The 15,994-nt window shown below is 42.4% G+C and overlaps 1 protein-coding gene across 1 annotated transcript; it reads left to right on the forward strand.

Annotated features, from left to right (window-relative positions):
* Window positions 1-12,618: 12,618 nt before the first annotated feature.
* LOC109472821 (tyrosine-protein kinase SRK3-like) lies at window positions 12,619-15,230 on the forward strand. The gene is made up of 5 exons (XM_019772681.1): window positions 12,619-12,672; window positions 13,112-13,195; window positions 13,668-13,885; window positions 14,202-14,336; window positions 14,703-15,230. Exons 1-5 carry the CDS (start codon window positions 12,628-12,630, stop codon window positions 15,028-15,030), a joined length of 810 nt encoding a protein of 269 aa, XP_019628240.1. The 5' UTR covers window positions 12,619-12,627; the 3' UTR covers window positions 15,031-15,230.
* Window positions 15,231-15,994: the final 764 nt, after the last annotated feature.

Below are 15,994 nucleotides of genomic sequence, written 5' to 3' on the forward strand. Positions count from 1 at the left end.
GTAACATTATGCATTTACATGTACTTTGGAATTGTTACCTTTCAAGTCACCATTTAACATATATAATGTATTATCCTAGGGACTGCAGTGCTATATGTATTAAATAGGTGTCGCTTTTGCATTGACGCTGATACTTGGCAACATGATTAATTAGTCACATCTTAAGAATCCATAGAGACAGAAGAAGGGGAGTAGATGTTATCATTGTCAATAGATAGGATTGTGATGTAAGTTTTTTTTTTTAATATAAAGGCTATCGGATCATCTTCAATGGCCGTTTCTCACAAGTAGTCCACACCGCCGGTAGTTGAGGCTTGTTGGTTCGGTCATTGACCTTACCAAGGTCAGACGTACCTTAACAAACATAGATATATGACAACATAATATTGTCAACGTCACACTTCACTTACTGGGTCAGTCTACTAAGGAAGACCAGGGTGACTGGTCGAAAGCTCTAGGGAGAGAACTTTTTGTGCTTTAACTTTAAACATGTAGCTACCAAGTTTGAACACAGATTAATCTCCATGATAACCCAGCCTAGCTATTTTCATCTTGTTTTTTTTTTCTGACTTTTTTTAGACAGAATTTTGCAATCTCTATTGATCCAATTATACAATACAGTTGAACAAAGTAAAACTTGCATGAGGACACCTTATAGTAGGAAAATGTATGTTTCACGGATACTTCTCCCGTATTGAACTTCATAATTCAGGCTACGAAATATTCTATTATTATAATTCTTCATTTGGCAATTGCAACTTAAATCATGCCAGAAGACTAGCTGCTTGTACAGTGCCATATGCTTGGCTTTGCTTTGTTAATTATTTTTATGTTCGTTGGCGGCGCTTCTATAAGTTTTGTTAACAAAATAACTTGAGTTCGCCATCGCTGCCTTATATTTAATTATTTATGCTTTAATAAATAAAAGAAAAGAACTTCAACAATCGGTACTCCTTTAATCGTATCACCACCAGACTGACAATGGCTTGTATTCAGTGTGACCCTATTCTGTCGGGTTACACTTGCGGGTTACTCCGATGATTTTGAGCGGACCAGACACGCGCCAGCTTTGAATATGGCGACATCACCTGATCATAGCTGAACCCTCACCCTTCCCTACACCGAGAGTACCATATATAGACACATTTGTGGTGAGTGTGCCCCCTTTTTTTTAGTATCTCGTGCTACTGCTTTTGTCACTAAATCTACAGGGTTTTTTTCAGGGGGCGGGTCAAAAATTAGCCGTAAAAGGCAAAAAGATAAACAGGTTAGTGAGGATACCATAGCCACATTTGTGGTCCGTGTGCTCCTTTCTCTTTATTGTCTTTCGTGCCACTGCTTTCCTCACTACGTCTACAATTTTTTTTTCAGGGGACGGGTAAAAATATTAGATGTAAAAGACAAAAAGGTAAACAGGTTAGTGAGAATACCATAGCCACATTTGTGGTCAGTTTAACCTCCTTGCTCTTACTAGTTTTAGTCTTCCATTCCACTGCTTTTGTCACTAAATTCACGTTTCTGAAAAGCCGAAATATGTGAATAAACGTTCATAGATGTCCCCTTTGTGTTGTGTTAACTCAATGATTTTAGAATGAAAAGGAACCGCTATGGTTCGTGCGAGTTTTCATTCCGACGTTAACAAGTTCCTTAACAAGCTTTTAGGCCACACCAATTTGATTCGTTGGTTCTCGGATTTTTTCAGAAAAAATATTAAGCGACAGGGCGAAAAAAATAAAAATAAAAACAGATCAAGGCATCCAATTATAGCCCAAAATGCTACGATAGGAGCCATGAAGTCAACAGAAAAGGCTGGGTCAATATTTAAACAATGAATTTTGAACTTTTAATCAAACCACTGCATTGATAGATGGAAATACTGTATACGCAACACCCGGGAAGAAAAGGACTTTCCTGAACTCACTCACTCAGCTCCGCATGCCCCTCCTGAGGGCGTAGCGCCTCTGCATACGGCCCTCCAGGTCTTCCGGTCTCTGGCTGCCACCCAGGCGGAGGTAATGTTCAGTCCTGCAGCCTGTAGGTCGGCAGACAGCAGGTCCGTCCATGTACGCCTCGGTCTCCCTCTAGGGCGGGACCAGGTCGAAGGAGACGGTTCTCTTACGAGAGAGCCTAGTTCAAGAGGTGGTTCCGCCCTGGCAATGTGGCCGAAGAGACGGAGACGGGCTGTGCGGATCTTACTGGACAGGGGGAGCTGGTTGGTCTGCTCTCTCAGGGCGTCGGTGGAGACGTAGTCGTACCATCTAATCCCCAGGATTCTCCGCTGGCACTTGGAGTCGAAGGCGTCCAAGCGGCGCTCCTGGGCAGCGGTTAAAGTCCAGGTCTCGGCCCCGTACAAGAGGATGGACAGCACGAGACTGTTGTACAGCCTGAGTTTGGTGCGGTGGGAGATGTCACTGCTGGCCCAGACGATGTTGAGGCTGGCCATCGCAGAGGCGCCTCGTCCAATGCGGAGCTGAATGTCAGAGTCGCTCTTACAGTCGGTGGTTATGGTGCCTCCAAGGTAGCAGAACCTGTCCACAGCCTCGACAGGGTGGGAGTTAATCACTAACCCGGCCGGGGAGTGAGGTAGTCACTGAGGCACTGGACTTTGGTTTTGTTCCAGCTGACCATCAGGCCCAGCGGTTGGGTCTCCACGTCCATGGCCTGCAGGGCGAGCTGGAGTATGTCCATGGTCTCAGCAAGGATTGCCACGTCATCGGCGTAGTCCAGGTCGGTGATGGTCACATCGCCGTAGCTAACACCGCACCCGCATCGGCCCACGACACCTGCCATGACTTTCCTGAACAGTTGGGGGTAAAATATGAGCATTCTTTAGTTGATCCAAAATCAAATTATTATTTTTTTTTGCAAATCAGAAAAAAAAAACCAAGAGGCGAATTCGAGAACAAACAAATTAAATTGGCGTGGCCTTCAGTCTCTCAAATCAAGGAGGTTGAAAAGAAATATTCAACCTCCCTGCTCAAATTGAGTCTGGTCATAATATACGACCAGATGTTTGTTTGTGGTTAGTTTGTTAAACAGGGTTTATGATGTCAAAATTTGAAAATATCTTGTTTTTTATGACCCGCCTTTTTTCGCCCTCTCGCATTATATTTTGAGCCTGCGGTGGATGTCATCCATAAAATTTACATGCTGCGGCCTAAGCGTTGCTTCAGGTACCACATGCTAGACATGCACATGTCTATTGAACTTCTGAAAGCCTGGGTGATAACCGTTAGAACCCCGTGTGATACGGCTAGTTAGGCCACACCGACTTAATTTTATGGATGACATCCACGCGCGCATTGACTTTCGCCTGTTCTAAAAAAAAAGATCACATCCTCCAAGCTCACGTCCTCCGAGGCTCTGGTCTGGCTCTAGGCCTGGGTAATCCATGGTAGTTAGCGACAATACGGAGCCGGTGGTAACTCTGGCTGCCGAAGCTGTACCTTCGTACAGTGCCGATTCATAAATTCCGCAAATGTCCAGCACGTGCCGTACGTCGCTATGTACTGCCGAAAATTCACAATACCAGCTTTGTACTCCTGTGGTTTAGTAGCATTTATATTTTTGGTCGGAATTTTTTTATTCGCCCGCGCGCACTAGTTTAGGGGTCCTCAGAGGATGTCGTCCATAAAATTAAGTCGGTGTGGCCTTATCACACTGGCCGACATCGAACGTCATCACGGCCCAGGTATGACATAAATACTGGTATTTCACGGAGACGATGGTTGACTTCATGTTCGTGACAGTTCTAACGTTTCTGACGTTCCATTCTTCACATGGGTTGAATATTTGGTTCTGCCCACTGGCGTTTTTACAAAAAGGACATTTTTCCATTATTCCTAACCATTATTGCCACAGTCAGGATTTCCGCCATGTGCTCTGCGTTTCGTGGAAGAATAGGAACAGGAAATGACTTGAACCAAATAAAGACAAAGCCCGCACTTGGCAGTACCTTGCACATAAGATCACGTAAGTGAAGGAAATGGCGGGAGTAAGAAGTCCTTTCTGCGTTGTTCTGGGCTTTCTGTGGATTTGGGAGAGTCGTGGACAGACAGGTAAGATGTTTGTCTGGTGGTAGAATGACATGTAGTTACATGATGGCCGTAGCCAGGATTTTAAATGGGGGGTTCTTCCCACTTCTTGAGGGGACCTCGAGCGCCGTAGGCGCGAGGCGAGTGCCGAAGACGCGAGGTTCCTAGGGGGGTCCGGGGGCATGCTCCCCCGGAAAAAATTTGAAAAATCAACCTTCTAAAATGGCATTTAGTGCATTTTTGAAAGGATTTCCAAGAAAAAATCAGAGATAAATTTTTATTCAATGACAAAGGTAGCAGTTTTTCTAAGATTCCAGTCCATCTTTTCAAGAAAAATCTTGGACATTTACATAAAATGTGGACCAAAAAGTGGACCTTTACATAAAAAGTGGACCAAAAAGTGGACATTTACATAAAAAGTGGATCAAAAAGTAGACCTTTGAGCCTTGTGGGGGGGTTCTTCTGGCTACGGGCACTTTACTGTTTCGTGATCGTTTGTTTGAACCATTCGAACCAGCGAAGGGACTGTGCTCAATTTGGGGGTACAAATAAAGGGAAGCAACAACACATAAGGCGGCACAAAATCAGCCCGGCAAAGCAAACTCTCGAAGGGAAACGAGCCGAGAGATAGCATTCAAAAAATTCAAGACACGTGTGGGGTAGGGTCCATTTTTTGCATCACCTTTTTTGGCAATAATCTCTAGATAAGAAGCAATTCTTGCCTTTTTAAAGTTTTTTTTCTTCTCTTTATTGTGAAGTTGTTTGGCATTTTCCAATTCGGTCATGTTCATCCTCAAAACAAAAGAGAAGACGTCATTATGGATCAATTAGTTTAAAAAAAGCTTACAAGGCTTTACACGTTTATTCTGGATCGAATAAGTCTGTTATTTTAGCTGAAGTACAGAATGTACATACCGCTTTATGTGAGGTTTATACGTGCCAGTGAGAAAAAAAGAACAGATATCAGGGTAGACAGAGGTGAAAGAAGTTTTAGATGCGTCCATTACTAGATACGGTCTTTGGTCAATTTACTAGACGGTCCTTTTTGTGCATCACCTGTTGTAATAATCTCTAGATACATGTAAGAAGCAAATCTTGCGTATCGAAAATATTTTTTCCTGTTCTTACTTAATGTAGTTTTGTATTTCCCGATTCGGCCATGCTCATCCTCACAACAAAAGAACTGACGTCACCATTGATAAAGTGCTTTCACCATGGATGACGTGCTTAATAGAAGAAGCAAATCTTGCGTATTTAAAGGATTTTTTTTCATTTTCATATTGTTTAGCGTTTCGCGATTCGGTCATGGTACATCCTCACAACAAAAGAGCTAACGTCACTATATGGATCAAGTGCTGAAAAAGAAGCTTATATAAGGCTTTTCACGTTTCGTGGACCGAATAAGTCTGTTATTGTACAGTACAGAAGTACGGAATGTCCGCTATATGAAGGTATTTACCCATACGTGAGGATCATACGTTCCACTGAGCGAAAATGACACATGTCAGTGTAGACAGAGGTGAATCTAGTTTTAGGTGCATCTTCGGTCCTTTTTGTGCATCAACTGTTGTGGCAATTATCTCTAGATAAGAAACCAAACTTGCGTATTTAAAGGATTTTCTTCTCTTCATTTTAATATTTGTTTAGAGTTTTGCGATTCGGTCATGGTACATGCTCATCCTCACAACAAAAGAGCAGACACCACTATAGCTTAGGTGCTTAAAAGGAAGCTTATAAGGCTTTTCACGTTTCGTGGATCGTCCCTTCGGTTCTAGCCTTTCGGTTCGGGCGTCCTTTCGGTTCTAGCCAGCACCACCGGAACTTTGCGGAGTGTGACGATTTTTTAAAACCAATCCGTCAACCTTGACAGACAAAACTAACAAAAATCTTAGGTAAAAATATGAAAACATCCGAAGGACTGACAAACATTCTCAGCACAATGATTTGCCTCTCAAAATTGTATTCAACAAAGACGAAAAGAATTCTTCTACTACTCTGAAGCCCATTTGCCAAGATCACAATAACGTTGACATTATGGGGAAATTACTGTTGATATTATCGTAATCTGTGATACATGGCCAACTCGTCGATCATGATTCTTTGTGACCCATTTAGAACCACAATAAACAAGAACTCCATGAACGAGTTTATAAATCTAAAAAAATACTAGATTATTTGGCGACAGAAATGTAGAGAATGCGTTTTGAAAAGACGGAGCTGGAGAATACAGACAAGTAGTGAACCAGAAACACATGGCTTACAACCGCAACATTTACTAGATCTGATCTTACTAGTATATGAATGAAACGTAACACAACATTAGGAAGTAAAATGTTACAACATAAAACATACCTCTCACCCGTTGAAAAGCTTGAGTTTAGTGGATGTGGAGATTGATGGACTTCTCCAGACCATCTCCAGCTTCCAAAAAGCAGTCCATGCAAGTGATTTCCTCTTGGTCATATCATAGCTGCTAGAGGCCATCATGGACCAGTTGGCAACACATCTTATTGGCTGCTTACAAACACACACACACACATACACATACGCACACAAATACACAATTACACACACACGAACGCCATTGAAAACATATCATTCATAGCGAAGGTAATTAGACAAGACAATAGGAGAAGACGTGCATCTATAGAGGCATACTGGCCAGTGGCCGCTATATACAGTTGTGTACTATTTTGTCCGTGACCTTGCAATGCCAACAATAAGAGGCACAGTGTAACCAGGAATAAACGCTCTGATGCCACTATAAATGTACCACCTTGCTTAATTTCAAGAGCGAACTTAAAACACCGCAAAAATCTCTTTACAAATACTAACGCGTCCGAACAAAACTGAATTTGCAGTATTTCACCCTTCAAACAAAGATAGTGCGGTGCTTTTGCATTTGTAATATATTCGTTTCTGTGTTGTGCACAGTGTTATGAGCTAAAATTTGTCATGAAGGTAGAATACCCCCAGACAGTGTTTTCATTTTATAGAAACAGGCCTTTAAAATCATTGTTTTATTTTGGGTTTTCTGGCCATTTTCAGGCAAAAAATTACATTTTGGGATCTGGGCCCCGTAGTTAGTATTAAATCCGAATAAGCTGAAATTCGTTATGGGGATACCTTGGACACATGTTGAAAAACTGTATACGTATGTAATGTGTGCAGATCAGGCCAATTTTATGGTAACTCATTAACCTGTCACCTCACTTATTTTGCTACTATCTGTCTGTGTCAGGATGCCCTACGGTTGTCCTATATGGCGGCTCCGACACTCTGAAGGCCGGTATGATGACGTCCTACACCATGACGGAAGACACCCACGGTGACCGGCCCGTGTACTACAGCAGCGTCACTTGCATCTACCTGTATTACAACAAGCCTACCATGGAGTGGCACGTGGGACCGCAGTTTGACCGCAGTGTTGTGAGTGTCCGGGACTCCGCCCTCTACGCTGACCAGATCGACGGGACGTTCCATCTGTATACCCGCCAGGAGTGGATAGAGAACCCGGATGTGAAGATCGCCTGCTCTGGTTAGTAGAATCTACCATATTTTGATGACCACGTGCAAATGGATCCGACAACTTATTATCCCCTACATTTACGTGTTAATATGTGAAATTTTACCTTTTTTCATAGCATATATAACCATAAAACGATGAAATGGTAAGACTATTCCAAAAATTGTCCTTCTGCAATCAAAATTGTCCCTGTGCAACCAATCCAAATTTCTTTTTATTTTCAATCCTGGTTGCCCAGAACCTTTTTGCTACATTACTTTAAATCTTACAATCGTGGCTATATAAAGTCTGCACTTTTATTCCAGATGACGTCCCAGCTGGCGTGGTACTTTCACAATCGGTAGGGGGCGCTACAAACTGTGCAAGGGTCCGTCTGCACGGAGATGCCGACTACCAACCCTCCCTCATGACGACCTACACCAGAACATACCGGACCAGTGGTGGCAGACCTGTCTATGTTAGTGACACAAACAACCGAAACTTTCTTCACTTTGTCGAAGACTTAAAGCAATGGGTGATAGGTCCCACGATCGGAGAACGCAGCGGCTTCGCTTATGTCCGGAACTGCGCCATGGCACCTGACCAGATCAGGTCACCGTGGTACCTGTTGGCGGCGAATCAGTGGCAAGTCGTCTGGTCGGTTACTGCCAGCTGTGTTGGTAAGTATCATGTATCATACATTCCCCATTAAGGCTATCTTTTCGGTAGCGATTGTGTGCGTGTGTGTGTGCGTGTGTGTGTGTGTGTGTGTGTGTGTGTGTGTGTGTGTGTGTGTGTGTGTGTGTGTGTGTGTGTACGTGTGTGTGTGTGTGTGTGTGTGTGTGTGTGTGTGTGCGTGTCTGTGTGCGTGTGTGCGTGAGTGTTCGTCCGCCTGTCTACATCTACATGATTCGGGACAAAGTGCCTCACGGCGCATCACGTCCTGGGAGAGGATGTGCAGCTGGTGTGGCAGGTGGTGGTGCGCAACAAAAATATACAAACAAATGAAAAATGATCTATAAATAATAAATTGCAAAAGAAGAAACCGAAATGTGCAACTAGATACAAAAGCCACACCAGAAAACAGAAAATGACCCTACAGCTGGGTATTGGCGGAGAGGCCAAGGTAACTGGCCAATCCCGCCTTAAACACATCAAGGGATGTGCAAGATATGAGTGTACCTGGTGGTGTGTTCCACTCGATGACGGTTCGAGGGAAATAACTGGCTCTGAATGCTTCTGTCTTGCATGGGATGGTGATGAAGCGTGAGTGATGTCCTCTTGTAATGTTTGTGTTTTTGGTGAGAATGTTGTGTATAGGGATGGCTACCATGTGTCAACAATAACTCCAGAAGGCTTACATGGATTGTCTTGATATTTGGTAGGTTGGTTATGAGTACATGGCTTTTCGGTTCTGATATCTCTTGATCTGGACATGCTAGGGTCACGAATTTCGTTGTCTTCTGGAAAAAAATCGTTCAAGCTCGGTCCTCTTAGCAGCCTTTTCTTGAACTGCAAGGAAGAACTGGTTTTCTCTCATAGTAATTCTACCATTTCCTACCTAGAGATACTATATATCTTGTGTTATCTTTACTATTAGCCTGCCCAGAGTTACCGCTTCCACCCAACGGAAACAGAACAGAAGGTCATTTTCATGGAGACACAGTCACCTTTTCCTGTAATGAAGGCTACGAACTGATCGGTTCTGAAAACAGAACTTGCCAGACCAACAAGAGCTGGTCCGGTGCACAGCCTATTTGCTCCAGTAGGTGGCAGCTTTTAACATCATTGTATTGTAATTGTGTATTGGAATTGATAATCAAAAAGCAGTTACTCAAGCAAATGGATATGATTTTGGAAACGGTCAGACGTCAAGACAAGGATGATGTCTTGAAAAGGGAACAAAATTTCTCCTCTGGTCTCCTAGAGCCACTGACGAATGGTATACCTGAAACGTCTGACCGTTTCCAAAATCATATCCAGTTGCTTGAGTAACTGCTTTTTGGCGTATCTTATTACCTGTATGTCTAACCTTCACTGACAAATTGATAATCAGTTTGCAATATACAGTACAATACGTTGTAACTATGTCCTACTCCTGATTTGTAATGATGCAATGATGGTGACAAAAATATCTGCAAGTACCCTGTCATGAAAATCAATTTACACATTCTAGTAGCAATTTGTTGCTATCATCATTGTACAATAAAATATGTTCATTGCCCTGACGCCTGTGTTACAGGAAAACTCTGCCAACAAATGATGGTACCTTCTAACGGCAACATCAGCGGCGGTAGTTCTTATGGGGACGTCGTTACGTATCACTGTGACGCTGGATACGAGATCAGCGGCGATGAAGAACGAACTTGCCAGTCGGACCAGACCTGGAGCGGCACTCAGCCTACATGTGCCCGTGGGTTGTTTCTTTTGTTTCACATGATTATGTTTCGTTGAGTTTTCATATTTTCCGAATTAAAGTAGTTCAGTCATTTCTGTTTGGTTTGGTGTGCTTAGTTGATGTCTTTGTGGCCTCTGCAGCATAGTGACTGCAAGTAGCCTTTTATAACTAAAACTACCTAGCATCCTACGCCCTCTCTTAGGAAAACCCTGCCCAGAGCTACCGCATCCAACCAACGGCAACAGGACAGAAGGTCATCTTTACGGAGACACAGTCACCTTCTCCTGTAATGAAGCCTACGAACTGATCGGTTCTGAAAACAGAACTTGCCAGACCAACCAGAGCTGGTCCGGCGTGCAGCCCATTTGCTCCAGTACGTGACAGCTTTTAATATTGTGATATTGTAAATGGATTGATAATTAGTTTGGAATATACAGTACGATACGTTTCAACTATGTCTTGCTCCTTCTTTAGATATCGCAATGCTGGAGACAAACATATTTCAAATCTACTTGCTATCATCATTGTCCAATAAAAAAAGTTAATTGCCCTAACGCCGTTTTAACTGTGTTACAGGAAAACTCTGTCAGCCACTGATGGCACCTTCTAATGGCAACTTCTACGGCGGTAGTTCTTATGGGGACGTCGTTACGTATCACTGTGACGCTGGATACGAGATCAGCGGCGATGAAAAACGAACTTGCCAGTCGGACCAGACCTGGAGCGGCACTCAACCAACATGCGCCCGTGGGTGGTCTACTTTAAGTTTATTTTCCATGAAACTATCGTCTAGTTTTAAGATTTTTCCCAAATGAAGTTCCAATATTTCTTCACAGACTGTTACAACGTATTTAAATGGTATCTTGGAGCCTTCCTAACATAGAAATAACGCGTTCTGTTTCCTGTCACCTAAAGCACTAATGTACAAATCACATGTCACGTACACAAACCCCTTTTAACCCTCCGACACAACTAAGGCTTGAAGGTAATTAGTGGCGGGACCTCTCCCTAATCCCCATTTTAAGCTAGGCTCTCAATCACTGACTCTCTGACTGAGTTTGTATTCAGAGAAGCCACTTGGCAAATCTCACTGGGGCCACAGCAGGCTAGAGTGACTCGTCGAAAGCTCTAGGTGAGAACATTTCTTTCTGTTGGAACAAAATGTTTTAACTTTGAACACATCAATATACACATTTATGTAATCCCAGTATCTTATTCAACTGAAACAGCCGGACTGTCCACCTTACACGTGGTGATGATTGCCGTGGTGCCATCTGTGGCACTACTTGTACTGGGAGTAGTAGCGGGAATTCTGGGATACCGGCGCGGCAGAAAGAGACAAAGCGACGACAATGAATTAGAAGAGTTTGACTTTCATCCAGATATTCCAGGTATATGATATCATGACATACTTGCAGTTTTGCCATTCTTTTTTTCGGTACCAATGCGCAAAAACTATTGAGTAAATAGTCATGCTACATGTATGTATTACAAACAGGAAGCACGTATAAATCAATTAATTAGAAGTTGCGTTGCTAAAAGCTTAACTGACTTCACCTATTCTGTACGTATTTCATTGATACAAATGCATATGTTTTGTATTGTATTCAATAAAACAGAAAAGTGGGTATATTGATGATGTAAACTGTTGAATTACACTGTGAGCCCTGTTGAAGACACTCATAATGTTGTTTCACTGCTTTTGTTCCCAGATGTAAAATTAACAGATTTGGACAAACCACCACCCCCGCCTGTGCGGGCTCGGCCACAGTTCCTGGAGTACGAGGTAAACCCGACTGATCTGCGACTGAATAAACAGATCGGCAGAGGGGCCTTCGGTATCGCCTTCCTCGCGACTTTAAAGAGAGCTGTTGATGGTCTTCTCACGGAACAAACAGTGGTGACCAAAACTGTCCGTGGTAAGTCAACGTCAGCTGGTTATTACGATACTCTATCTCACTAACGCCAGGAGCTTCATTGATTATTTTGCCACACGTCTTCAAGTCAAGGCGCGAGGATGCTGCCGTCAAACTCTTCACACAGATGCTACGAGAAGATCATCCCCTATATGACCTTGTCTCTCTCTCCAGATCTACAGCTACCGGCCGTTCACTCAGGAACAAAAACACTATCTCTATCCCCCGCGAGAACAAAAGACTACAGAACTCTTTCCTCCACCAGTCAATCAGACTCTATAACCAGACTGTACAGATAGAGTATGGCACAAGATAATGGACCTTGTAAATATCTGGGTTGTACACCTACTGTACTGTTTTTTTAGTTCCTGTAAATATATAATTTTTGACATTTTATCTTGTAAATATTAACGCCATTCAGGCAACATTGAATGTCATGTTTGTTATGTTTGATATCTTAATAAAGAATTGAATTGAATAATGGCTGAAAGCATGACACACAGCACTTGAGCAGAGGAATTTAGCCTTCGGTATGATCCGGCCCAAATGCAAAACAAGCACTCTACCCCCTGAGCTATTGCACCGGTGAAGCTTCAGTAACTGTATCAACAATGAAAGATTTTTGTTAAATTTGCAGAGAACGCGAGAGAAGAGGATATACAGAATTTTATACAAGAGGTCGACACCACCATCACCCTGAGGGGCCACATCAACCTGCTCGGTCTTGTGGGCTGTTGCACACTGTCCCACCCCCCCTACCTGGTGACGGAGTACATGCCGTATGGAGACCTTAAGAACTTCCTACTCAAGTGCAGGAAGGTAAATGTATATACCATCCGTTTATAGCTATGTAACTTTAATGTAGATATCTTTGAATTTGTTCTTATTCTGTCAGTAATGGTTAAACTATCAGAAAGCTGTTGTCTCTATTTTGTTTAATGAATAATCATAATGATGTGCAACTGGAAGTTTATAAAACTACTTGTAAAGTTATCTGTCAAATTTGTTGTTATCAGCCACCCATTTCAACATTTCAACTTGTGTGTATGGCTCGATAGATCTAGAAACTGTTGTCCCATTTTACTTAATGTATTTCATTGTTTTGCTTGCTATGCAATTATTTGCGATTTCGCAGTTACCAAAAGTTAGTGTCTGAAAATGAAATGTCCCTTTGGAGTTTGTGGTTTGTCAGCCATTGTAATACATTATGATGAAGCCAACTTATGTTCATGCTGACTCTTTCCATGTAAATCTACAGTTGAATGAGAGGCTCCAAGACAGCATGTATGACTTCGACGACATGAAGATCTACCAGGTAGCACGGCAGATAGCAAACGGAATGGTAAGCAGACAGTCCACACACAATATTATCACTGAGAACACACGCATATATACTGTATTTATAAGACACAGCCTTGTAAACAGAATGATCTTATATCATACGCCTAAATGCTCTGAATTCTATCATGAACTGCAAAAGCACATTCTCATCCCATACCACACACTTTATAGGCAAGATTAGTCTCATTGTTTGTTAGCAGTAGATGCCAATTTTTTTTAACCTTGTACAATTGTTGTGCGATGGCGTTTAGATGTTTACTGAGGAAGACCAGCGTGACTGGTCGAAAGCTCTAGTTGAGATAATTTCTTTGTGTTGCAATTGGATCAAGTTTTAACTTTAAATATGAAAGTATCATAGATGAAACTTCCATTTTTATTTGTTTGTTGACCACGTTCATACATGTACAATAATTTCACACATGACGTTTGCACTTTTTGAATTGTATGTTTTCTGCCTTTCTCTCTTGAATCAGACTTACATTTCCCAGGCTGGTTACGTGCACGGTGATCTGGCCGCCCGGAACGTGCTGGTAGGAGAGGACCTGGTGGTGAAGATCGCAGACTTCGGCCTGACAACAGACATCTACGAGCGAGGCTACCAGCGGCAGGACGCGGAGCAGAAGATCCCCCTGAGGTGGATGGCGCCGGAAAGGCTAATGCGAGAGGGCCGGTACACAAGCAAGAGTGACGTGTGAGTAGTTATTGCTTTGGTTTGTCCTAGATTTAGGTTCGTATACTAACTATAGTCTGGAAAAAACAAACTTGAAAGCATGAGCAAGCTGGTGTCTACAATCTGATGTTGTCGATGTAGTTAGTCTCTCCCGGCTACTTTGGCCTTTTGTAGGCTCCCAAAGGAAAGCTTGGATGCTCCAATGTGAGGATGTCTGACACAGTGTGCAGCTAGCTTCATTTTGCGTGTTTTAATTTTCTCTGTAATTACAGGCAAATCATGATATGATACGTCTTTTTTTGCATAATTCATGATCAAATCTAATTCTCACGCCCAGTTGGTCCTTCGGTGTGGTGCTGTACGAGATCGCTACGCTCGGGAACGTGCCCTATCCTGGTCGGGAACGCACGCTCCTGGAGGAACTCCGCACAGGGTACCGCGAACCACGCCCGCCTGGCCTCAAACAAGAGCTGTTCGTGAAAGAGACTATTATTTCATTTTTATTTCATTCACATTTGTTTTTTGAGAATCATTGAAGAGCAGCATGGTGGTTTCTAAGAGGCCCTCCTCACAAATAAGAGTAAAATCAACAAAAATAACGGTGACAATAATGAGTTATAAAAAAAGCAACCAAAAACTAACTTTGGTGAAACATAAAGCTCGTGTTCAGAAACTACAGGTTAAATAAATTTTAGTAGTATACTCAGTGATGATAGATAATTACTCTTTTGCAAGCAAAATTGTGGTGAAATCAACCTTGTGTCTTTCGTCTACTCCAGTTACAAATTGTAACATTACCAATCACCGATGACTTACACATATTATAAATAACCAATAGGTACGACATGATGCTGCGGTGCTGGCAATGGGAGGAAGATGATCGCCCGGAGTTTGAGGAGCTTTACGATGAGCTGGACGCTGTGGTAGAATTGATGGCCGAGGACTACGTCAAACCCGGTTCCAGCTCCCCAGTGGGGGGTAAGAATGAGGCAGCAGAAGCTCTTGAAACCTCGTACGACGTCCCAAAGTCGGGCCGGATGGGGATGCAACTCCGCGTCACTGCAGACGTCTACAACAGCGAAGATCGTGATGAAGTCGACTCACTCGCGTCCTCCAATGCAGAATCCAGTTCCACGCCAATAGAGAAGGCAGAATACAGCAGTTAACAAGTGCAAGGCCACGCAGCAAGACACCCTCTCGGAAAGTGAAGACCACGACCAACTACAAGTGGAATCCTCCATCCCACCGGGTGCAGTAATTATGAATACCAACGACAGTTCCACCGACTCCGAGCTGCCAGAGCCAGCGAATGTGCAGAAAAGTGAAACCCCGGCTACAATTGAGGACAACACCGAAGATGCTTAAGAAGAAATGCCTTCAACAACAGAAGAAACTGTGCATTATTTCTAATGGCTTATTTTTACAGAAGTCAGTTCTATCTACAGGATGCATTACTGTTTTGAAAATGCATTCATTAACAATAGAGAAGGAATCTTTATCCAGAGTTTCAATATTGTGCTGTACATATTAACGGCTGGTTACATGTTCTCGTTGTAAGCTAGTACCATTGAAGTCTATGCTAGTCATGGTTGATTATGTAGTGAATATGTTAGTTTCAAAGTATTTTCGTGTTAAACATTGACAAACGTGCTATTCAAATCAGATATAGCATAGACGATTGTATTAATTTCAATTTTAATTTTTTTAGAATCTTACGTAGACATTTCTGTCTGTATTTTATCCAAGTGTTTTGTCTTCTAATGGGACTTTCCAGGCTGTCGGATTTTTCTGTAGATGTTTGGTCCCCTTTTATTACAGAATCTTAATTTGCATAATTTGGTGTTTTCTTTTCCAGTAGTTTAAGGTAAGATGCCACGGAGCCGTGTAAGAATAGATTAGAGACTGTGCATAGAACTAGTCCAAGTGTCTTCAGGATAGCTATCAGGTATATCGCAAGGATATATACACCTTATGCATCTACTACAGTTTCTACATCAAGTTGATGTGTATAATATTGTATATTGAGATAGATCCTGTTTCTAAAGCCAAGAACGATATGATATAAGCATGGATAGGATAAACTTGTTTATGTTTATTGTTTATTAGAAACTCCATTAAGTAAAAAAATAA

The sequence above is a fragment of the Branchiostoma belcheri genome, unplaced genomic scaffold, assembly GCF_001625305.1.
Source record: "Branchiostoma belcheri isolate BF01 breed outbred unplaced genomic scaffold, Haploidv18h27 scaffold284, whole genome shotgun sequence".
Taxonomy (NCBI): domain Eukaryota; kingdom Metazoa; phylum Chordata; class Leptocardii; order Amphioxiformes; family Branchiostomatidae; genus Branchiostoma; species Branchiostoma belcheri.

Coding starts and splice junctions, on each gene's coding strand:
- LOC109472821 (XM_019772681.1), top strand. CDS start 12,628: ATGCCGTATGGAGACCTTAAGAACTTCCTACTCAAGTGCAGGAAG. Junction 12,673..13,111: donor TCCTACTCAAGTGCAGGAAG/GTAAATGTATAT, acceptor GTAAATCTACAG/TTGAATGAGAGGCTCCAAGA. Junction 14,337..14,702: donor CCTGGCCTCAAACAAGAGCT/GTTCGTGAAAGA, acceptor AATAACCAATAG/GTACGACATGATGCTGCGGT.